This window comes from Epinephelus moara, chromosome 5 (assembly GCF_006386435.1).
Source record: "Epinephelus moara isolate mb chromosome 5, YSFRI_EMoa_1.0, whole genome shotgun sequence".
Classification (NCBI taxonomy): domain Eukaryota; kingdom Metazoa; phylum Chordata; class Actinopteri; order Perciformes; family Serranidae; genus Epinephelus; species Epinephelus moara.
The window spans coordinates 36,366,573-36,390,872 of record NC_065510.1 but is presented as its reverse complement, the minus strand read 5'-3'; the positions used below and the strand labels follow the sequence as shown (position 1 = coordinate 36,390,872).

Sequence of the window (24,300 nt, the reverse complement as noted above, 5' to 3'; positions counted from 1 at the left end):
GTTAACTTACACTAATCTTAGAAATTAAAACAGCTTTCAAATTTAATTTGGATATGTGGTTAGTTAAATGACCATGTTTTACAATATTCAGGCACATGCTAATTGACACCTTAAGTTAGGTGGGGGGGGGGGTTGGGGGGAGGTAGAAAAAGGCTGGAATTTAACATTGTTTAACCATCAAGCTACGCCAATCCGTATGCCACTTAGATCAATATTTCATTGTGGGATGATCATTAAAACATGAGAGTCTGAATGCCAAGCTCTGGATGAATAATCAGACTGCATGCCATTAGCTAACAGACCAGGAGACTTGCCTTGAGACGATAGCCGTGGTTCAACAGCGAAAATGGAACATGTCGTGATGAGTTTTGTGAAATAACTGTCCAGCCACATCTCCCAAATCACACTGAATTCAGTGAGAGCGTGTCACCAAGAAACACTTTCTTGTAGTTTCAAAATAATAATCCACCGAAGCAAACAGTGTTTCTTCTTTTCATGTCCTCATGCGTCATGGAATTGAAAGGAAATTGACACAGCTATTTTAGCGGCAAAGAACATTTAATCAAAAGCAAAAAAAAATAAGTTGCATGACTCATTTATCAGTCCAGCCTTGAAAACAGCACAGCTTATCATGTTTGACACAACACATTGAGACAAAACCTCTGGAAATATCATCCGCCATCCCTGCTGTGTCACCTTGTCACACCCCCATTCTCCCACATATTAGCCAGTGGCACTGACTCTCATTCACCTCCCATAATGAAGGTGGCAATGACTTAGCAAAGGAGCCCTAATGGAGGATGCAGTGACACAGTCAGGGACCCATAATGGAGGGCTCTCTAATGTGCTGGAAATTGAAAGATTAATAATTCAAAAGCAGCTGGTCATGAATCAGTCGGCCATTTTTGCTCCGGCGTTTTTTTTTTTCTCCGCACCTTTTTTTGCAACCCGTTGGGTCTGACCTCAGTGGAGGGCACTCGGGGACGGGCTTTTTTTTTATTTATTTCCTCCCTCCCCTGCTTGCTGCGATTGACGAGTGAAGATGTTTGGGGGTGATATAATTTAGCATAGAGCAGTATATCTTTTACTACCAATGCTAACCTTGTGGTCAGAAATGAATGTGTGGTTATGTGTGTTCATGCATGTCTTGTGTTTATGTGTATTTATTATGTGTGTGTGTGTGTGTGTGTGTGTGTGTGTGTGTGTGTCTGTCCCTCCTCTTCCCTTTAAACTAACCGCAGCCATTCCCAGACTCCATAAATAGCTCGCTATGAGGGCTGCATCCATAACTCAGTATTCAAATGAACACAGTCATGTCATATTTCTGCGACCACAGGATGTGGCCGTGTCATATATCTGTGCCCTAAGGGGGAAGTAAAGGTGAATTTATCACAGGTGCTCATCCCTCGCTGTCTCCCCCCTATGCGTGTGATGTATGTTTGAGGCGTGCGTGTAGTCTGTTTCCTTCATCCTGCAACACCTTCCTCACTGTTCTCCATCTCTTTCGCTTTTTCATCCCCCTCCAATTCCTTTTGTCCTCCCTCTATCGTGATGCATTTGATATACTGTATGTCATGTAATGCACTACTTTTTTTCCCCCTTCTTGCCTCCTTTCGTGTGTGTGTGTGTGTGTGTAACTATGATGCATGTCCTGTCCTCTGATGGTAAATCCTTGCTACCCTACATCCATCTGGAGAGTGGAGCATGTTTTTAATCCCTATGCGTCTTTTCCTCTCCTGTTCTTCTTCCCTCTGTTTCTCATGCATGATGTCTCTCTCTCTCTTGCTGTCTCTCCCTCTCTCTGTCTATCTCTATCTCTGTCTCCCTAGGTGCTGGCTGCGATTGGACACATACTTTATCTGGAGCTTTATAGGCCCTGCTACGCTTATTATTATGGTGAGAAACATATACATGCATGCTCACACACACTCGACATAGCGCTACACATGCAAAGCAGAACCAGCTGCCACATGTTCACGCAGGGAACGACGGGTTACATTAAGGTGTTCGTTAATCTTCCTACGAGGTTTGCCAGAGCTCCTCTGCAGCGTAAGTGAAAGCGGAAGGAACTTTACATGTCAATTTGATAATTCCCACTCATGGATTAACTCTCGAGTGGGCACATATTCCAACAAGCTGGAAATCTTCGGAAGGACACAGAGCACAAACCGCAGATTATGATAAGAACTCTGCAAAGTTATGTTGCTCTTAAGCACTTATTTGATGATCCAGGCACTGTACTTCCTCCTGGCGTAGCTTCTTTATTACAATGCGGTCCATTGCACGGTGAAAAAAATGGGAACACGGACTGCCAAAGAACTCAGCTTGACCATTTTGCCAGTGCCTTCATAGAGAAATGTCACTGAATGATGCTTCATCAGTCAGGAAACTGTTCTGAGGAGCAGGAACAGTTCTTTTACCTGTAACAAGTAAACACAGACAGAAATAGAGTTTGTCGACTAGGCAGACAGAAAAAGCAAAAAATATATATATATAAAAACACTGTTTGGGAAAGAGAGAATGAAAGCAATGGGACATGTTCCCAATTAGGTGAATGTCAGCATGTACGCTGATGCTCTGTACTCATTTTAGAAATGTCAGGCAGGCTATCACTGATCTAACCGGGGCTGTAAGTGGGAGCGGTGCAGGTGGGACTGCTCTGTTATGACTCTACGCCCACTGGTAACATATACAGCCTTGGAGACCCGGCACAACAGTCCAGACAGTCATTATTAAACCACCCTATCTATGCGTTAGCAGGCCAATAGAATAGACAGCATCTGTGAGAATTGGATTTCTATTGTAACAATGATCCTCAATGGATGTAATGACTGCTGTATTTTCCCTGATGCTCAAGCTGCTGTATTTTGAGCACATAAAGGGATGTTGATTGTGGGCTGATACTGTGTCCCCCAAGCCAATTACTACTGGAAGGGAAAATGAAATGATATGCACTGTGTGTGAGTGAATTGTTGTGGTGACATTGTGTCTTTAATTAGGCTTGTTGCTGCAGAATATTAACTTGTATGTGTGTCTGGTTGTGTGTGTGTGTGTGTGTGTGGGCGCGCATGTGTTTCAGCTGAATGTAATCTTCCTCGGCATCGCTCTTTATAAGATGTTCCATCATACGGCCATTCTCAAACCAGACTCTGGATGTCTGGACAACATCAAGTAAGTACATGTATGCATACAGTCCTGCCATCACACCAGCAACCGTGGGTTGGAAAGCAGGGCTAATTATGCATGTTTGTGTGCAGGGGTGTAGCACCAAATTCTGGGCCTTAGGTATGAGCAGTCTCTGTGGGGCCCCTGCTCTTCCTCTCTTGATCCATGTCTCTCTGATCCACCTTTAGATTTTTCAAAGTGATTTTGCTTTCTTTCCCTTTGTTTTTTTTTTTTCTTTTCTTTTTTGGATCTCAGATTTCCCTTTCTTCTGGAAAGATAAGCAGCGAAAGCAGTCAATCGCTCGGCTCTAGCTGAGTTTAGAGAAAAATCCTAGCGCAGGGGTGGACTAAACCATTTTGCACCTTTAAGGGGTGAGAGAGGCCTCAAAGAGGTTCAGTCTTTTAATTGATTTATTCAGTCAATGTTTATTTATTTGTGGCACTAATTATTTTGTTATAAAAAAAAATGTAAATAAATCCAAACTTTTCATTCCTGGCTTTTTGAGAGCCCTCATTCCATCAGGGCGCTAGATAATCAGTCCCACTTTTCCCCCCATTTCGACACACCTGCTTGTGTGTGTGTGTGTGTGGATTAAGTTCAAGAGATAATTCACCATTTTGGGAAAAAGGCTTATTTGCTTTCTTAAATCAGAGGATAAGTAGGACTCTCATGTCTGTCCTATGTAGCTGGAGTCAACAGCTGGTTAGCTTAGCTTAACATTGAGACTAGAAATAGGGGGAACCAGGCCCCCAGGAAGTGCACCGGGCTTCAAAGCCAATTTTCGTTGTGGTTGAACAGTGGTACTGCAATTTACAGGGTCTGTCACGTGATATCCTGCGGCCCAAAAAGACTTTTTCTTATAGACTTGCATTGGGAAGGAGACGTGTGTAACTCAGTGAATACTTTTTTTTTTAGTGTTACAGCCCCCATGAAATGACTAATTTCTTTATTGGGCTTTAATGCATTCAGGCCAAAACATTTCGAAAGTCTAGAAGAGCCACACGATTAAATAATTTTTATCCCCATTCAAGTTAGCGGAGTGCTATACTGAAAGTTTGAGCATTTGGCAAATGGAACTTAGCCACTCGGCCACACTTGGCTGCACTAAGTCTCTAGTGCGCATGCCGCATGGGCCGCACAGTGCGAAAGTAGTGCCAATAATCTCCAGATCAACCGGGTAATTTTGTATGCAGCAGTTGAACCATTTTGGCTTCATGCACCATTGAGCAACTCCACATTCATCGCTCTATCTAGTCCTCTTTATACATCCAATGGGGGGGAACAGCTAGCCAAACTCTGTCAGAAGGTCACAGAGCTACCAGCACACTAATTAACACATAAAATCTTGTTTGTTTTATCTGTACAAAAGCTAAGTGTCAAAACAACAAGCAGTGGTATTACAGTGGATTATGTGCCAGACTGTTTCGCAGCCAGGAGAGACAAATATTTCTGCCCTTAACCTCAGAAAATTATTGTTTTTACACTTTGGTTTTTGTATGGATCAAACAACAGGGCTGCCAACTGTCACGCATTGACCGTGAGATCTACACAATGGAAACTTCTCTCACGCTCTCATGCTAAACATCCATTTTCTCATGCGGTGAAAAACAAATTTATATGTGAGAACACTGCAGAGGGACACCGACAATGTATGGACAGAAAAGACGAATCACTGCAGTCAAGCCAGTTCCGACCTCTACACCTTATAACCTCACCAAACCTCACCTCACCAAGGTGCAGAGGTTGCGACTGGCTTGAAACTAGATTTTTAAGTTGAAACTATAGTTTATGCTGGATATTTGGCAAACATTCACAATAGCTCACCTCCCAGCCCTCGCATTTTACTACTGCAGGCTGACATAGGGATCATCAATGGACTGCTGTCTAAATAAAACTGATGTTTTTGCAGTACCCTCATGCTGACTTGCCAATTAGTTAAAATTATCATTAAAGAAATATACTGAAATGGTTGCATTTAGCACTCTTATTATCATTACTAATTTGTAGTTTGTTTAAATAATTCAAAATAATGGCATTTGTTTAATAATGTGTTATTTTTGCCTATTATATTTGACTATTTTTGCATACCGGGGTTCCTAAACAGTCTTTGAATTGCATAAATTGTTTATGAATGGAGGGCTGAGACTTCTGTTGTTTCAGTGAGCCCAGCTTTGTTCATGTGTGATGATGTTAGCCCCCCTGTTAGCCATTTAACTGTAGTGAGACCATTTTTTGGAAACAGACACTGTATAAAATAACCTATAGTGACCTCTAGGACAATCACAGCCTCGTAAAACTTTACAGCCACAAACTAGAGACCTCGAGCATTCAGAAGATGGATGGATTTTATGCGATATTGACAACAAGGGTGTTTGTCAGCAGCTTCCAGTTTAATTCTTACAGAAATCTCCAAATATCAAAAGTTTTTGATACCAAATCACAGCATGGATTTTTCTATGGTGCTCCTTTAGGTCTTGGTGTCTTAATGTGGTATTTTGGAGGGGTTTTGGACAATTTTTTTGCAATTCTCTAGAGGTCAAAAATGCTTAAATTTAGCACCAACTATGTGTAATAAATGGTATCAACCGAAAAAATTGATCCAACAACTTACGAGACATAATTGAGCATGGGAAGTGCCATCAGATACCTCCATCATAATGTTCTAAGCCCCTATACACTCTAAATTTAATAATTTAAATACGCGTCTGACCAAAGAGGGAGAGATAGGAGCCGGAATCAAACCTATGGTCGCTGCGACAGAAAATGCCTTTGTACATGGGGCACTGGCTCTACTCACTGAGCTACTGGGCGCCCTTTAATACAGATTTATGACTAGAAAGACTTGACACACAGTGCTGAGCTGCATCTTAAATTTATTTCAGGTTCTTTCTGATGATATATACCACCTCTATGTGGCATACACTGCTGACCTGCTATCTCCCCACAAAGATCCCCTGTCCCCCCTATAAAAAGGACAAAATGGGTCTACAGTATGTGGGTCTTAGAGGGTTGACCACAGATCTTATTTAAGGCATCTAACCAAAAGAATAAATAAAAAGAAAAACACTGACTTCAAGACGAAGGGAACTGGGAGACCGGGAGTGCTAAAATGCTAACTCATTTCAAGGTGTTAGGACTTATTCCTAGAGCACTCTATAGTCATGTTTCTGCACTTCAAGTATAAGCCACTTGTTAAACTAAGCTAAGCTAAAAGGTGCTGGCTACATCTCAGTTTACCTTACAGACTTGAGAGTGGCGTCCATCTTCTCATCAAACTCTCAGCAAGGAAGCAACTAAGCGAATTTCCCAAATGTCGAGCTATCTCTTTAAATCCATGTTCATCAGTGGTTTAGCAGCAACATAAAGGGGACTCTTTTCTTGCATCATTTCAAGATGTTCCTCATTGAATCCATCACATTATTAATCCCAGTCATGTCATTACTCATATCGCCCTTAGAGAACGTCACTGAAATACGACTTCATTTCCACTGAACACTGAAACTCTGTCTACTAAGCTAACTAATCAGGACTGTGTTATTTCTCGTTCCAGTGCAGCTCAAGACAAAAGGCTCAGTCTAATTCAAACAATATGCCATGGCTCAGAGCTCAACGCCTTACTCAGGCGCAGCTCAGAATTTATAATGTAAATCACAAAATGGCTTGCTCATTTGATTTATCATTTAAATATTACTGCCAATGTATCTTTTATGACAGCGGTTTTAAGTAGGACTTCAAGTGGGAAGCGTTTCCGAAAAAAAAAAAAAAAAAGACGAAACCAGCTGATCTTTGCTTCAGTGCAGTTCAGGGGAATGTAATCAAAAAGCCCGATGAAAGATGAAAATCAAAGAACCATTTAGAATATGATGCTTTTGGATCTTTTTTTTCCTTTTTAATGACTTTCCTTCGTCTCTCTGAGTACACTAAAGGCTGAATAGATTTTAATCTATTTCACTTCATTAGTCATGTCTTATTGTGGTTCATTTACTTGTTAATCATCATCATGCCCTTTTTGTCTTATTATTTTTTTTCTTCCTTTTGTTTTCTTTGTCTCTTTAACTCCAAGCCATCATGAGTTGTCTTTGTTGTGGATTGGCTCGGGTAAGGCCACTCTCCAATCAGGATGCCTTTCGTCTTCTTAGAGACATTTTGATTGGTTTGCTTGTCGTCTTGTTTGTCTGTACAACCCGCCTAGAGTCTCTGCATATCCCTCAATTAACCATTAACCCGCCTTGTGAAATGGATTACATGTTGTGTGATTTGTGAGCTCCTATGACCCACAGACCTAATGTGCTATTGAAATATTATAATGTTGAGATGTGAACGGGGGGAAACAGAGTCTGAGAGAGAAACTATGACTCAAGGGAGCACTGGAGTAAGAGGTGGAATGAAGGGATGGAAAAGTGAGGGATGAGTGTACCCTTTATTGAAGAGGGTCGTCAGACGAGCTTTATTGGAGGTTCTGTCTCGCCTGAATGGTGCCACAGAGGGCAACATCGAATCAATCACCTCAGTCTCACTCACTTACTCTCCTCCTCTTTCTCTCTTCCTTCCTCCTAACTCTTCTAATATCTCAACTCTCTCTTTTTTTCTCCCTCCACCCCACTCCTCTTTCCTTCCTTACCCCCCTTTCCTTGTCTCAGTCCCTCGCATGAGAGGTGATCACTGTCCAGTCAGCCAATCAAATTAACAGCCATCATCGCGGCTGTGGCAGACCAGAAACTGTGACCTTTAGTGGGAAATGTCATTTATAATGGCTGTAATGTCCCTCTACTTACTGCCCAGTGGAGCCACTCACATGGCTGCACGCACGACAGCATGCACGCGCTCAGACGAGAACTTACAATGCATACACATGCCTCGACACGACCACATTCCTTTGACATTTGGCCCCTTATGACTCACTTCTGCATAGGCTTTATATGAAAAGGAGGTTCACAGCCTTGAAAACTTTTTATTACAATTCATTCCATTAAAGTGTTACAGTCACAATTGCACTAACAGACTTCAGCAGCCACTTCTGCCTGTGAAAACGTCTTTTACCCTCTGCCATGCACTTTGAGTGATGGAGTTTGGATGGAACTTGGAAAAAGTCCTGTGTGCCTGACCTTCTCGATACTTGTGGCTGACGTCAGCTAGCTTATAACCTCCCCTCCCTCTCTTGAGATGGTATCTCAATGAGCAAATCCACTTTCTCCCTATTCTCTCACCGCTTTCGTATGAGTATAATTCTTTTAGGCAAAACCTCCCACTGTTTTCTCCATCCCACTCCCACAGTGTTGGGACTCCGAATGAACCCTCTCTAACCCCTTTCTCCTGCCTCATGATCCCACATGCATTAAACTTGGCTGAATGGCTTTTCTGATCCAGGAAAAGAGACAAGCTTCTCATGTTATCCTTCTTACAATATAACCCACAATATACAGTATATTTTACATAGTATGTGGCGTGGCTATAGACTACATATATTATGAGCGTAGCCAACGTGACATCACCCATTGGTTTTTGGGCTCCTATTTTGAAGCCTTGAGTTTGGCATTTTCAATGGTATTTTGGATTTTTGGAGTCGTAAGTGACCATATTAAGACAAGAGACTGAAAATCCAGTTTTTAAATCTGACGTTACTCCCTTTCAGATTACTATTTCCTGGTCCAAACCTCTTATTTTTTACAGTATTGCAGTGCTGTGTTCCCTTTTAACTGAACAGTTTTGAGTGAGAAAAAATGATGGCATTGTTATTTTACCACTTACCTATCTATAAAAAAGAGGGGAGGAAATGGCTGAAATTGATGAGGCACCCTTACAGTTGTTAAACCAATGAAGAAAGCAAAAGTTTTAGCACTAGTGCTAACCTTAGCTAATGCTAACTGTTAACTGTCAATGTTCGCAAAAAAAACGATCTTTGTGGATATCCTGATAATAGCTAGGAGTTTTCAACTGTATTTTGTCCTAACTAAGCAAGAGCACATTTGAGTATGTTTCCATGCACAAAAATCTTCTGGTTTTTGCCCTTTCCCTGAAAAAAGACCGTATTCCTACTAAGCTGTTTACATAGCTAATGAAAATTAATACTAATATTCCTGTTTACAAGAAGCTGTTTAATTAAGAGGGAACACAGCTCTGCGGTACTGTAAAAAATACAAGGCTTTCATCTGGAAATAGTATTTTGAAAGTGTGTTATATCACTACTTTTTTTTTTTTTTTTTTTGTTTTGCAAAAAAAAAAAAAAAACTGAATTAAAAACCATTAAAACAAAATGTACTTCCTGAAAAAACTCAATATCCGACTCCTTAAAGGGTCTTTGAGTGCATCTAAACGCTTTTTTTTATGTGACTAAAATAATGGTTGGGTTGTGGACTTCCGTTTTGAAGCAACAAGTTCGGCATTTTGTTTTCGCCATTTTGGATTTTTTTAGCCAGAGGTGACCATATTTGGATGGGAAGGTGGAGAAAACCCTGACGTTACCTTCTAGCTTGGTTAGCATGGTGCATTTACAGCTATAGTTAACTGTGATAATGCTAATGCTAATTTTCGCTTGCGAAAAATGGGCTTAAAACCATTAAACAAAATGTATGTACTGGAAAAACTGAATATCCGTCTCCGTAGAGGGTCTTTTAGAACAACCAAACACTGAACAAGACTTTTTTAGGTGACCAAAACTTTAAAGTTTACTCCCATGAATTGAAACACACTGAAATAGCGACAGCTAGGGCTTTGCCTTTACTCAGTGAATCTCGGGTTACACTATGGTTTATTAATTAAACCTTCGTCCCCATGGAAGGAACTTGTCAATGGACGGCACCCACCTGTCACTCAGAGAGACCACGCCGTTAATTATGTATAACTTTAAGCCTTAATAATATACAAATGAGTGAGTTATATAAAAATTCACTCCCATACAGTTGAGGGAACAAAACTGTTTTTTGTACCAGGCTGTCAACATGTTTATTTCTGCTGTTAAGTCGGGCTTTTTAACATGAGGACTGACTCGCTCTTGGAGCCAACCTCAAGTGGCCATTCAAGGAACTGCAGCTTTTGGCACCACCGCGTTTGGCTTCATTCTTCAGCGTTTGCCGCTTGGGCGTGGCAAATAGTGATATTGTTAAGAATGTATGACACTGAATGAACTTTGAACTGATAGAAACATATAGAGTTCCCCCCCCCCCCCTCACAGTTATTTCCACTCGTCTTCTAGGTCCTGGGTGATCGGGGCCATAGCCCTGCTGTGTCTGCTGGGCCTGACCTGGGCTTTCGGCTTGATGTACATCAACGAGAGCACCGTCATCATGGCGTACCTCTTCACTATCTTCAACTCTCTACAGGGCATGTTCATCTTCATCTTTCACTGCATCCTGCAGAAGAAGGTGAGGGAGACAAACAGAGACAAAGCTGTACAGAAATAGACAGACACACACATGCTAGCAATGATGAGAAGGGACACCAAAAATATCTGCAGAGCTGTCAGGGGTTTGATTGGTCATTCAGTTACCCCCATGGCTGCTCAGTTGTCTCACTTTTTCACACTGACTACCTCGCTGTCTCTCTTTCACTGTCTGTCTTGCCTGGTGGCAGCAGGTAACAAACAGTATTTGTCATCATCAGGCGAGGTCATGAAGCCTGAAATAGCTTGTTCAAAACTTTGATAATATTTAGCTCTCATTTGTTTTAAATTTTGGACACACTCAGAAGAAAAATATATCTATTCTGATGTCTAAATGGCAGTGGTTAAAGATACTCCGATGATTTCTTTTAAAACAACAACCTTGCTCACATTGACACACAGCTCCCAGTACGGCCCCCCTTTTTCATTTTGAAAAGATGACCTCCTTTATGTATGTTTTGGGTTTGGTTGGCCTTAAGGATTAGAGGCATTTGTCAGTACATATGGATCACTTATTTTAAAATATTTGAATTATATGTGGCTTCCAGGAAGAGCCTACACATCCTGGGATATTTTTACAGAGTCTCCCACACACTGTCAGTGCCTGGGAGTACAGAAGGGGAGTAGGATATGGAAAGAAAATTTATCAAATGCTTAATACTCTCATCTGGCTGCAGTCCCGCAGAGAGTTTTTAGTTTTAAGTGTACGACCAGTAAACAAGTGCAGTGTGTGCATGTGTGTGTGTGTGTACAATGTACTTAAGTATGTGTTAGGCCATGGGATCAGGTATCTTGAGAGATGTCCTCAGAACAGTGCTGAGGTTTTCTTTGGCTGCAACCCAACATGGTTTCTCCCAAGATGCATGGAGCGACTCACCACACAGCTGTTCAAACAGAGCATGTGGCAATACACGTCTGCCAGTCCAACAAGCTTGTTAAAAAGCAATTACAGTCCTATTTGTTCTAACTTGATTGGGATCTAAATGCAGATGTTCTGTGTGTACAAGTGCATCATGTGTCTCCCTCAGGAATATGTCCATTTCAGATTGATATGTGGGCAGTAATAACATTTGGGGTGGATGCTGATGGGGGGAAAAGTTTATGAAGTTAATCCGTTAATGTCTAAATTTTTATGGAGTTAGTGTTTGCACAAGGAATTTGAGAACAAGAAGAAGTTAATAGGGACACTATATCAAGTTAAGCCCCTCCAGTCTGCTTCTTTCCCGGAATGACATTTTAAAAATATGCTTTAATAAATGCAAGTTAAAAGCAGAACATCAGTCAATTCCTCCCCCTACATGTGTGCTTTGTGGTTTTTATATTAGTGCATAGCATGTCTGGGTGTAACTCTCTCCACCTCACACCTCCCCCTCCCCAGGTGCGTAAAGAGTATGGCAAATGCCTGCGCACTCACTGCTGCAGCGGCAAGAGCGTAGAGACCTCTATCTCCTCCTCCAGTAAAACCACCACCTCACGGACGCCGGGCCGCTACTCCACAGGCTCACAGGTGAGCTTACCTGCCTGCACACCTGGACGCTACAGCACAGCAGACTCTCAGGTGAGGCCGGAGCACGCCATGAGGGTTTTGGGTTATCGCTGTTCACTTTCAACCCAGTCGCCACAAAAAATGTTGGCATTGTGTGTTTCTGCAAACCATGGAAACTATATTACATTTGCATGTTATTATGTAGCAAATACCAGAAGTAGTATCTGTGTGTGTGTGTGTAGCAGCAATAGCTGACCACTTTTTTTTTCCTGTCATTGTTTTGAGTATGAGTGGATAATTGATCAGTCAGTCCGATCAGAGCTGAGCAGATCAGATCTATGGATAAGAGAAGCAGCTGTTTGTGAGTAAAGGGTAATTTATTACCCTGTGCAAGTTTCATTTTCACTTTGTGTGATATTGTGCTGCTACGTCTGTACCCAGCATGCACTCTGTGCTACGAGAATGTTATGCAACTAGAAAAGCTAGAAAATAGAAAATCAAAACGCATTGGCAGATGTTTCTAACTGTGGCAGACTGCCACAAGTAAATGAATGCATGTGAAACCCTGAATACATTAAAACTTTACATTTCTTTGTGTTAACCGTGGTTAACAAGTGGTTAGGTTTAGGCACAAAAAACAGTTGGTTGTAGTAATGAAAAGATCATATTTTTGCCTAAAATTAGGGGCACAATCACCACTGGAAAAGCAGCAATGTCTCGGTAAAAATACACCCACGTTTTGGGGCTAAAAAGCCACAAGAAACACAGTGACAGGTCCCTAAAAACACCCACATTTGGTGCTGAAAAAGTAATTGGAAATATACCAATGTCTACATTTACAAGCACAAAATATTTTGTTTTTTGTTCTTCATCTGAAAAGGACAATATTCCTACGAAGCTGTTTACATGGCTAAAATGGATATTCTGCTAATGTTGACATTTTGACGTGTTTATCATATCAAAATATGGAAAGTAGAATGGCTGGAGCCACTTGTTCCATTTTGCTTCTTTGCATCAAAGTAGGATTTTTTCAAAGTTTTACACCAGTGGCGGTCTCTGACCATGCGAACACAGCCTCCTACTCATACCTTCGACCAACTTGTTGAAAAGGTCTGCATTGCCATATTTGCGTATATCCAAGTCTATCTATCCAAGTGTGTTTCTCTTTCCGACCAGAAAGGCTTTTCTTTTGGGCATGCATCTCCACACCAGCCTTGCAAACTGTTGGCTTGTCTTTCTAAGTGCTATATCGTAAGCAGCTGGACTTGAGGTGAAACATCCTCAGTAAACTCACCGAGAATCTCCACCAACATGTTGGCTAGTTGGTACAACAGAGACATGACAACACATAGTGCTGAATGTAAATAAGTAAGAGACTGTGTGTTGGAAGCTGCGATAAAAACTCCAATTTAGATGCACATTCTGAATGCAGCTGTATACATGGCCAAAGGCAACTCCTAAAAGTCCAATAATATTGGCATATACAGAATATGCTGTTGACATGACCTGTTCCAAATTCAGAATATTGTCATGTTCAGAATAATAGTGGAATGTTAGTGTGCATATAAATGTGGTCACTGATTCACTAGAAAACAGCCTATTTTGTTGTTTGTTGCTCTCAAACAGTGGTCTGCAGCTTGGCAGGCATCAGTGTCACGGAATCCATCGTCCCCTCCATTTCCTGATGACAAAGGCAGCTCATATACTACGTTACTTTAGAAATGTTGATATGATAGGTATGAAACATGCAAGTGTAACATAATCAGGGTTTGCAGAAACTTACAGTGCCAACATTTCTTATAGTGACTGACTGGGCTGTCACTTTCAACATGATTCAGAGTTTCAATTTCCTTTTAGGCAAGTTTGACCCAAAAACACATCAACTTGTTAATATGTGATAAAATAAAAAACAATGTATGTGCAGAGTTCAAATGTGGAAAGTGAGATAGCCCAAACCCTGACTTACACCTTCGCATATTGATGCTGACACACAGGAAGATGGAGTATAAATGGCATTGACGGGTGATTATTTTTCCCCACCTGTCCCACTCCTGCTGGTCGTTGCTTTGCTTTTTTCCTTTACGGCCTCTCCTGCACTAATTTGCCCTCCTTTTGCACATCATACCTTCATATGTTACGTTTCTTACCATATTTCTTTCCCTCTTTTGTCGTCATGTCCTCCCTCCCGCTCCTTCCTTTTATTCCTTCTCCCTTACATTATTGCTACTCCTCCGTGCCTCCGCCCATACCTTCTCTTCATCCTTCCCCCCCCCTCTCTATCTCTTGCTTCTTTTCTCCTGTGTATAGAGTCGTATCAGGCGGATGTGGAATGACACTGTGAGGAAACAGGAGTCTTCCTTCATCACTGGAGACATCAACAGCTCCGCCACGCTCAACAGAGGTAACCACGGGATACCTACCATTTGCATCCTCATCACTGTCACCATATCTACTTTATTAATAGCGGGAGGCTCAGGCAGCATACGCTGTCATTTAGTAAAGTGGTAGGAGTCCAAACTTCTGATAATGGTACTGTGTTCTTGTAGAAAGGAAGATTAGCAGAGCTGAGTGTAAATATCACTTACTACTTTTTTTTTTTTTTTTTTTTCGCTGCTTCAAAGGATGACTTTACAGGAGGGAGAGTTAGGAGCAGACTCTTGTCAAAACTAAAACATCAACCAGTTTGTGGTCCCATTATAAATCTACAAAGTGCAGAGTTGACTGAGCTGCAGAGGGCTTCTATACTTGCTTCTCCAAGGATAGTTATCTTTTGAAGCATATGTGGGAGATAAATCCTTTGAGATAGACTATGTGCACAACTTTGAGCTGAACACCAGTGGTCCCTTTATGATTACACTTTAAGTTATGAAGAGTTGCATTAGATAAAGGCTTTATATTAGCTAAATGTTGTAGCGTTTCACTTCAAGGTGAAGCTACGGATTTTAAAATACTGAGAGTATGTTTCCACCACAGTACTAGCAATGTGGCAGAGCAAAGTTTTGCAGTGTATGTCCATCTCATTATATGAAGGCATCAGGCTCAGCTCACTGTATTTCCACTGTATTTGGAGCTGTTTTTCGCTCTCCCTCAGGACGAAGTCACTGTAAGAATGGATTCCACGAGTATAGCTGTCTAAGGGCTAGGGTAATGAGGACATAGACACCCTAACGGCTAGACGTTTTGACACACACATATACAGTGGAACACACACACACACACACACACACACGCATACACTGCCATTTGTTAGTCTCTAAGTCGAGGTGTGGCCCTCGCTTCCTTCAGGCCACTAATAAGCTGTTAGCATGACAGATTGATGCTAAAGCAGACACGGTGTGTGTCAGCGCCTGAATTATCACACACTTAGCGAGGCAGGGCTTAAGACACCCCCCCCCCCTCGCCCCCTCCTTCCCTCACACTTTAAAGCATGGTGCAGAGAGAGCTACTTAGCCAGTAGGTTTTAAATGACTGTGTACTGCAGCTTAGTGAGTGAGGATAGGATGGAATAAATTGGATATTCTGATTGGAGATTGACTTGTTGAAATTAGAGGAGAGTAAAAAAGAGAAGGAATGTGTTCATTTTTACCTTAAAAGTTCAGTTTGAAGACATTATTTTGTCTAATATTAATTTGTTGCTGTTTTTTTAGTTGTGTTGGGACTATGGGTGCAATTTAGGTGCATTTGGTAACACCCTGACATATTTACCTTGATGATTTTGTGTCAGTATTGTCCTCAATAATGTCATACTCCCTCTTATAACAAATTTACCCTGATGCCCAGAGAATCATTCAATATTCTGCCACATTTCAGTTTCTCCATTCCTTCTAATATATTCTACCTTGAGCTCTTATTTCATTGGCGAAGTTCAGGCTTTTCATTTTGTGAAATAGTAATGAAATCTTATTAAACTGTTGTATCCTAAAACATTAGATTACATAACTAAAATGTGGCATTTTCTTTCAGCTAATTACATTGACACAGTGTCTCTTTAAAAAAAAAAAAAAAAGTCACTCCAGAGATGTTTTAGTTTCTGTATTTTCCCCCTCTAACCTATGTTTGGATGCTATATGACACATGTACACACTTAGGAGTAATGGTAGAGGTGTGTGTTTGATACAGTGGAGAATACAACGTGAGGATGAATGTGTAGGAACTGTCATGGTCATTCGTCTTCTGTTTTTCTGCAGTGTCTTTATGTGTACATGATCTGTCTCCCACCTAGGGAAGAAAATGCACCGAGAACACTTTTTTTTGTAACCTCTTTGTCCATTAACTATCCTGTAGTCATGCTGCTCTGCTCAAGCGTATTGAACTGCAGCACAATCTTCTCCAAGCCATGCTACTCTCTCTTTGTCTCTCTCTGTCTCTCACCCTCGTCCCCTCCCTCGGCCTGTATGCAGCGGCTGCAAGAATGACTTGTCAAGCTTTTTTTTTTCTTGGCTTTCACCTCAAACTATGTTTGCTTGTTTGATTTACTTGTCCTCTTCTCTCCCTCCTTCTTCCACACACTCACTTTCCATCTCACTCTCCCTTCCTCTTTTTTCCTCCTCGCTTACCTCCACTCTGCAACGTCTACATGCTCTCCCCTTCAACCCCTTTCTCTCCCTCTTTGTCTCTCCGCTCTGCCTTTTTATTTCCTCGAGTGCTTCTCTCTTTTTCTCTCTTGACTTGGCTGTTGCTTTTCCTCTCTCTTCCTCTCTCGACTTGGCTGTTGCTCTTCCTCTCTCTTTCTCTATCTGCCTGTACCAGGAGCCATGGCTAATCATCTTATAACTAATGCTCTCCTTCGTCCCCATGGTACTAACAATCCTTATAACACTCTCCTGGGGGACTCGGCAGTCTATAACAACCCAGCCGTGGGCATGTACAACACCCAAGGTGTGCCTGATGTTCCTATTATAAACATACATTCAGAAAGTTAGATTAGTACGGAAGCCTTGAGAGGTAAGGTGAAAAAAAGAAAAACTGCAGGCACTGTTGGCCAAAAAGTTTATCTCATATGTATAAGATATTATCTCCTGCATACGGGATGTTATCTCCTACATAGGAGATAAACTTTGCCTGCAAATGTTTTTTTTTTCACCTTGCCCCTTGGGGCTTCCGAAGCTTACAGTTGTTTTTCTCTACCTTAAATTTATTTTTGCATGGTTATTTCATTTTAAAACTGTTTGCTACTGTGGTACACTTTCGCTGCATGTCTGATCTATTCTTATTATGGCTCCCAAGTGAGGCGATCAATCAAACCGCAATAATCCCTCACAAAGGACACCCACTGGGCAGTTCTCTCTGCACATAAATGTGGAGATGAAATTCTGGTGATGATTTATCAAAACAGTATAACAAGTTCACACGCTGATTTATTGTATGCTATAGATGCACGCTATATGTAACTGGCTGCAGATTCACTGTGTCTTTTATAAGCTACTTGGGAGCCATGAAATATCTGTACTAGTTTGTGTTAATGTTCTCTTTTGCACAGTACGTGCTTCATTTTGAATGTCATTTTGTATCAGCTGGGACTCGTATTGCATGCTACTGTGTATATATATATACTGTGTTTTTAAATGTAAGGTGTTTTTATGTTTTCTCTGTGTTAAATAAATAACGAAGCATACGAATGCAGCCAGTTAACAATAAGGCCCTGAAAAGCAGACTTTGATATTGAGTATCAGACAGGGTTTCTTTGTTAGACATTTTTCATCATGCCTCCAATTACTGTGCAACTGTTGATTTTTTTCTGTAGCTGCTAAAAGTTGTTTCGCTCGATGTATGAACTCACGTCTGTCTGTTTTCTCTCTTCTCCCTCATGCTGTCCATTAGCACCGTACCGAGACACAAGTATGGGCTAAATTAATACTCAACTACTTCAATAACATCGACTTTCTTCTCTCTTTTCTTGCCTCCAAAGTGCTCTGAACATTTTCAGTCTGATCTGCATCCAAACAGTAGTTTTGTTGGCTAAACCTTTTTTTTTTTTGTGCAAATCATTAGTCAGTCCATCCAAGACAGTTGTCTTATTTGGTTTGTCACATATTTTTAGGGCAAAGTGTAAAAAAACAAGCATTGAATCTCATTGAATTAAAATATTGTTAATCAAATGTGCATATTGACATTTGAGTTATAATGCAAATGCAATAGGTTTGCCCTTAAAATTACTCGCACTGTAACAACTTTAAATGTCACTTCAAAGCATTTATCTTATGTTGCAGTGAAATTCTAACTCTTCTTTGTGTATTGCTGTAGTGCTGGCAGTAATTGAGAAAAGAAAGTACTTCAGAGGTTTCTCTTAAATGAATTATGGGTGCTTGAAGCATTTTTCCTTCCAAGAAAATTATCATTGCTACTTTTTAATCCTCAATTCACAGCACACGCTATGATATTAAACAATAATTAAAATCTCTCTTCTGAGGAATCCACTTAGTTTATTTAAGAATCCTAACAATTCTGACTTTTTTTCTTTCTTTTTTTTTTTTTTTTTTACATGTATTTGTTTCTCAGAGGGCATCCTGAACAACGCAAGAGACTCCAGTGTTATGGATACACTCCCTCTTAATGGTAACCATGCCAACAACTACAGCATGGCCAGCAGCGAGTACTTGAGTGATTGCGTGCAGATTCTGGACCGTAGTGGCGGCTACGGCACCCATAGCAACCACAAGGAGACCACCCTGGAGAAGAAGATCCTCAAGGAGCTGACCTCCAATTACATCCCATCCTACCTCAACAACCACGAGAGAGCCACCACCGAGCGCAACCACAACCTGATGAACAAGCTGGTCAACAGCAGCATGGCCAACGGAGGTGACCGCTTTGATTTAAATTATTTCAGGTTTAGGACACTACTTGTAAAGCGCATAACTAAGTTAGGTGCATAAACATGTGCCTCAAAAAGTGTTTTGCTGGCAACATTTATACTTTTGATAGACATATATAAATATGTTGCATATGAATGAATTTAACTTGCAGTAACTGATATTTTGGCCACTTTGGGGCAGCTTAAATAACCTGTGAACTCAACACTGACGTATCAACCCCCAACCCTGTCTCCTAGAAATTACATTTGTGTTACTAAATTGTTTTCATAATTATGTTTTGGTGACAATGGACATACAAAGTGCAGGACTGTGACACCAGGACACCACGTTCATGTCTACAGTCCTGTCTGTAGATAAGTTTAGTAAACAAAAGCAGTTAAGTTCAGGTAAAGGTCATGATTTCGGTTAAATGGTAATAAAAACGTCGATAATAAAAAAAATAAAGAAATAATTCTGGGATCTTGGGACCAAAATGCTTAATAGTTTCATTCACATTTTAGTCATTTTTATCCTTCATAGTTTTAGTTTAGTTTTAGTGTTTTTGTCCCATCTCGTCTCGTCAACAAAAATGACACAGATTTTGTCATAGTTTTTATTATCGAGATCTATTTTTTAGCTCGTCAAGGTCTCGTCTTTGTCATGGGAAAAAAGGATTGTTGATGAAAAAATTTTGTCATAGTTTTCACAAATGAAATGAACACTGTTTGGCACAAATCAAGTGAACTACATTGCTAGTGAAATTTTGCTGATGCATTCAGTATCAACATTTTGTGCATTTCCCGGTGTGTTCATTGGCAACATTTCCACATTATTTTAAATGGGCAGAATTCAGAGCATATGAGTCGTCTGCACATGGTTCTCAACGTGGAGGTGGCTAAGACAGCAGCTAGCAGCTAAACCTGCTAACTCCACAAACAGCTCTAAACAACAGCGGCAGTGCTAACAACAACAACAGTGCTAACAGTGTTAACCAGGGAGGAACCGGAGCATGAGATGTACGCTTTTTTAACACCGTCCCGATATCAGTGTTAAACGCTATATGAGCGCAGTGCAAAGCGGCGGTGATGATACAGTTGGATACACACATGAACAAACATGCATGCGCAGCTGGACTGGCTTACCACAACAAACCAGCAAGAGGCTTGGATTACAACACACAGAGAAGTAGCATGACTTCATTCTCTGCTGAAGCCATTATTTCTTTATATCTTCACGTAGGAAATACTGATGTGTGGCTATTTTAACACTCTGAATCTTGCATATTGATCCTTTAAAAGAAAACATAATTGGTCCAAATTGTAGTGGCTCTTTCAGATCAGTTGTATATAAATATAATTTCTGAAGAAAGGGCTGCATTACTTTTTAACTTGTGAAAGGGTTAGCCCACTTATTTACAATCCAGCAGGCGCTGAGAATCATTAGCATTTGTTTAGAGACATGTTTTTGGCCTCCTGGTGAATGCAAGTCCAATTTTCACTCTCCTTTTAGCTGATCTCCACCAACTATAAAAAGAAATATCTGGCCCTTAAGCTTCCAAATGCTTCTGTATGTTCACCAGCTAGTTACTGAATTTGCCTGCCTGCCGTTTGGTGCTTGGGCAGAGAGTGTACAGTGGCTTTGCAGAGCTTTTTTGCTGAAAACAGCTGCCTGCTGCTACTGAGAACGATGCTGATGAAAGCGGTGAGTTGAACCAAAACAGTAAAGTTGTGGGCCAGAAAATCACAACAATGAGATCAAAGATGCTGAAAGAGTTTCTGTGAGTTTGTACAAGCAACCCCTTCTCACAATACACACAGTACACTTTATCCACTGTTAATATGAATATTGAATAAAGCCACTTTAAAAAGTCAAATAACTTTTTGACTAATTAAATACTGAAATCATCACCACATTACACCACACAAGCAATAGCACCGCTCCTAGAAATATGCTATAACCATTATTCCTGCCTGGTTCTTTCAGGGAGTATGGCAGGAGGCAGCAGCAGCAGCAGCAGCAGTGGAGTTGGTGGATGTGTGGGCAGCAGTAAAGAGGACAATGGTCCCATGGTGCTTGACAATCCTGCAGCCTTCCCCCATGAGGAGAACCTGGGCTTGGAGATTATCAGAGAAGAGTCCAACGCTCCGCTCCTGCCGCCACGGCCTCCTCCACCAGACAGCCACCCCCCACCTCCTCCGCCCCCTCACAGCTTCTCCCGGCCACGGCGCATTCCCCAAGAGACCAGCGAGAGCTTCTTCCCCCTGCTGACCAACGAGCACACTGACGAGCACACGCACTCGCCCAACCACAGAGACTCGCTGTACACCAGCATGCCAGTGCTGACGGACCTTCCTGATGGGCAGATGAACGGTTTAACAGATGGAGAGGAAGACAGCTCTGGGGAGCTGCAGCCCTGTAAGAGTGCCACTGCTCCGGAGCTGGATGACGTCTACTATAAGAGCATGCCAAACCTGGGCTCCAGGAATCACCTTCACGAGCTCCAGAGCTACTACCACATGGGCCGTGGTGGCAGTGATGGATACATGGTGTCCGGCAGCAAGGAGGAGTCCGATTCGTCACCTGAGGAGCCGCCCGTAGACCCTTCCCACCTTGTTACCAGTCTATAGAGCCAATCAAGAGACTTCTATCCCTCCCCAGCCCATTCTCACACTTCCAACCTTCCAATGAAAACATTCTGTGTTGTTGACTGACAGACTGAGCTGGCCCACCCCTGGATTGATGTACTGTGTGTGACATTAACTATGGTTCATGACAATATGGTCGAGAATTCGCAGGTCAAATGAAAGCAGGGACTGAATGTATTGTCATAAATGGTGCAGACTGAAAGGGCGGTTCTGTGAGACTTTTTGTGAACATGAAACAGAAATGGAACTTTTATCCTGGAAAGGAGAGGAAGGGGGAGGGATTCTGTAATTTCACCCTACCTGTAACTTTAATTTGGAATCTTGGATCGACCGTAGCCCTACAAGTTCCCCCAATATGGACCTCTAGCAGATCATAGCATATAGTCTCCACTACCACCACAACAGGGGCATGGCCCCCAGCCCTGGTTAAAGGAGCTGCCTGTCTGTTCGTCTGTAAGTCTGTCTCTCTGTCTCACTCTTAAAGACACGTACTGGGATGATGTTTCCACCTCTCCAAAGGGTAGAGCAGGATATCGAACTCCGGTGTTCACACCATAAACTGGCCTGAAAAAGGCCCCACCCCACTATCTGCCAATCAAGTGGAGGATGTATGATATATGCCCTCACTACTGATCATCCCAAAAACTATTTTATTGGGCAACTGAACTGTAACCATATCACGCTGATGTTCTGAATTCTCTTCCTGTTCGTATCTGCTAAACTGGAGTTGTGTCTGGGCTGGTGTAACATTCCTGCAAGTTGTAGTGACTGCGGCTACTGTGTATTTCACTGAAAACAAAGAAGGAAGATCATATTACAACAGACTGAATTAAAAAAAAAAAAAAACAATGGGTTCCGTTTCTTCTCCTTTCTTCTGTAAAAGTTTTCAGTTATCAAAGGATTATAAAGAAATCACAAACTGTTTCTATGTATTGTACAGAATACAGATACAGATACAAATGTTGCATATGACCAAGTCTTTTATTTTTCAATTTTTTAAGTTGCAAACCTTTTGTCTGTGGAACTGTTCTGAAATGTCATGATGTGTTCTGGTCACGTGTAGACGACAGAACGAGCAAGGAACAATCTGTCATGTCACTCTTTCGTAAATACAGAGACAGTTAAGCACTCCTTAATTAATACGCATATACCTTGCGCACACTTCATTTTGGTCCTTTTATAGCAACACCACTGTCACTTACATTTTGCAAATCAATTGTTACTATATACTTTACCACTGTGTAGATTTAAAATTAAAGGGGAAATGAAGTGGCAAAGTTATGAAGGAGACGGTTGCTATGGAAATGCTACGTGTTAGACTTTGCTGGAAGTGGGTCTCATCTCATTTGTTCTTGAATAAAGCGTTTCCTTCCTTTAGGCACAAGCCTGGGTGAAAAAAAATTACAAAGATATCAGATATTTGGAGTTACAAAAGAATGGTTGATGAAGCGTATCCTCTCTATTGCCAAATATTCTACCAATTGACATTACCTTGCGGTGCTGGTTTGAGATTGTACAGAAGAAGAAAGCTGAGAATAATAAATGTCATTCTCTATTCTAAAAAAAAAAGAAAAGAAAAAAAAGAATTTCCACTATTTGAAAAAGGGGTGGGTCTCACCTGTGAAATGCCATGATTACACCATATATGTGTACTGAAGATGTGAAAACTCTGCACACAGCAGCACTGTCCAGTGTGGAAAGCCAATGTTTACTTATTTAGGAGAGAAAAAAAATCATAAGTGTATGAAGTGTAGCTTGCACATGTATCCCACAAGCCCTCTCCATGTCCCCAAGAGAGAAATTATTTATTTATCTGTTTATTGGTTTGAAGACAGCAAAACAAGCTTGAAGGAAAGAAAGCTAGGCTTTAGGCAGGAGTAAATAAAACGGCACTGGGTTTGTTTTATGGTTCTTTTTTTTAAATTATTATGATCATGATTATTATTACAATATTATTGCTAATTATTTATTCTTTTTGTATGGGTTCCAAGTTGAATGATCTCATAACTAATATTTGTTGTAACAGTGAAAGTTGTTTGCCAACAAATAAATTACTGACATAGCTTTGCGGTTTTCCGCCTCTTGAGTGTTATCAGTTATTACATTGAAATTAAATGCAAACACAGAGTTAAACCCAGACAGGGTTTTCACTTCAAATATTCATTTCCAGTCATTTAGGGAGATTACATACTGTTGATATGCCAACATCTTGCTACAAGCTTTTTAGTGTACTGGCTGTATTGGAAGGCAAAAGTTTACAAAACAACATGAAGCTTTTTTTGGAAGAACTTTGACTGTGGTCAGTAGTGTTGTATTCAAGACCATCTAAACTCAGATCAACTCATGACCAATGGACTGCTGAGTCAAACCATGGCACGCTGATTTGCGTTTTCTTTGTCAGTTTGAATGCGCCAAGCCATGCCAGAGATTGATTTCTCTAGAGTAGGGCCAAAATGGCACCTGCCTGCCTCCAAGCAGGTAGCAGTGACGTCTTGCCGACAGCAGCCAATCCCTGATGACCCCCCTTGTCCCCTGAAACAAATATGGGTGTTGCAAGACTCAACTCACCTCTGTGTATGCAGAAGAGAAGAGACAATGGTGTTTTTAAATGTCTGTGTTCAGCTTCCAGTACTTTTGTAGCTTCTAACTGGCTTGGAGTTTAGTTTGTCTCCAGTCATCCTGCTTTTACTTAAGACATCTGCTTTATTTTACTGTTGCATGTCCACTTTTAGCTGTCGTGTTAAGTTACTGCTGATAAAAACCCAACATTTCCTTATTTTGCTGCTTCACAATAAAAGCTTTTACCTAACAAAATAATGGGAGGGGAAGGAG

At 41.2% G+C, this 24,300-nt stretch overlaps 1 protein-coding gene across 1 annotated transcript in view; it reads left to right on the top strand.

The window, feature by feature from the left end:
• Positions 1-23,529, top strand: part of adgrl3.1 (adhesion G protein-coupled receptor L3.1) — a 174,475-nt gene extending 150,946 nt beyond the window's left edge. The window contains exons 18-26 of the mRNA XM_050044160.1: positions 1,830-1,896; positions 3,080-3,171; positions 10,358-10,526; positions 11,922-12,101; positions 14,337-14,430; positions 16,779-16,907; positions 17,850-17,867; positions 18,528-18,830; positions 20,807-23,529. Coding sequence (XP_049900117.1) covers positions 1,830-1,896; positions 3,080-3,171; positions 10,358-10,526; positions 11,922-12,101; positions 14,337-14,430; positions 16,779-16,907; positions 17,850-17,867; positions 18,528-18,830; positions 20,807-21,450 — 1,696 coding nt within the window. The 3' untranslated portion in view covers positions 21,451-23,529. The remainder of the gene's footprint in view (positions 1-1,829; positions 1,897-3,079; positions 3,172-10,357; positions 10,527-11,921; positions 12,102-14,336; positions 14,431-16,778; positions 16,908-17,849; positions 17,868-18,527; positions 18,831-20,806) is intronic.
• The last annotated feature ends 771 nt before the right edge of the window (positions 23,530-24,300 follow it).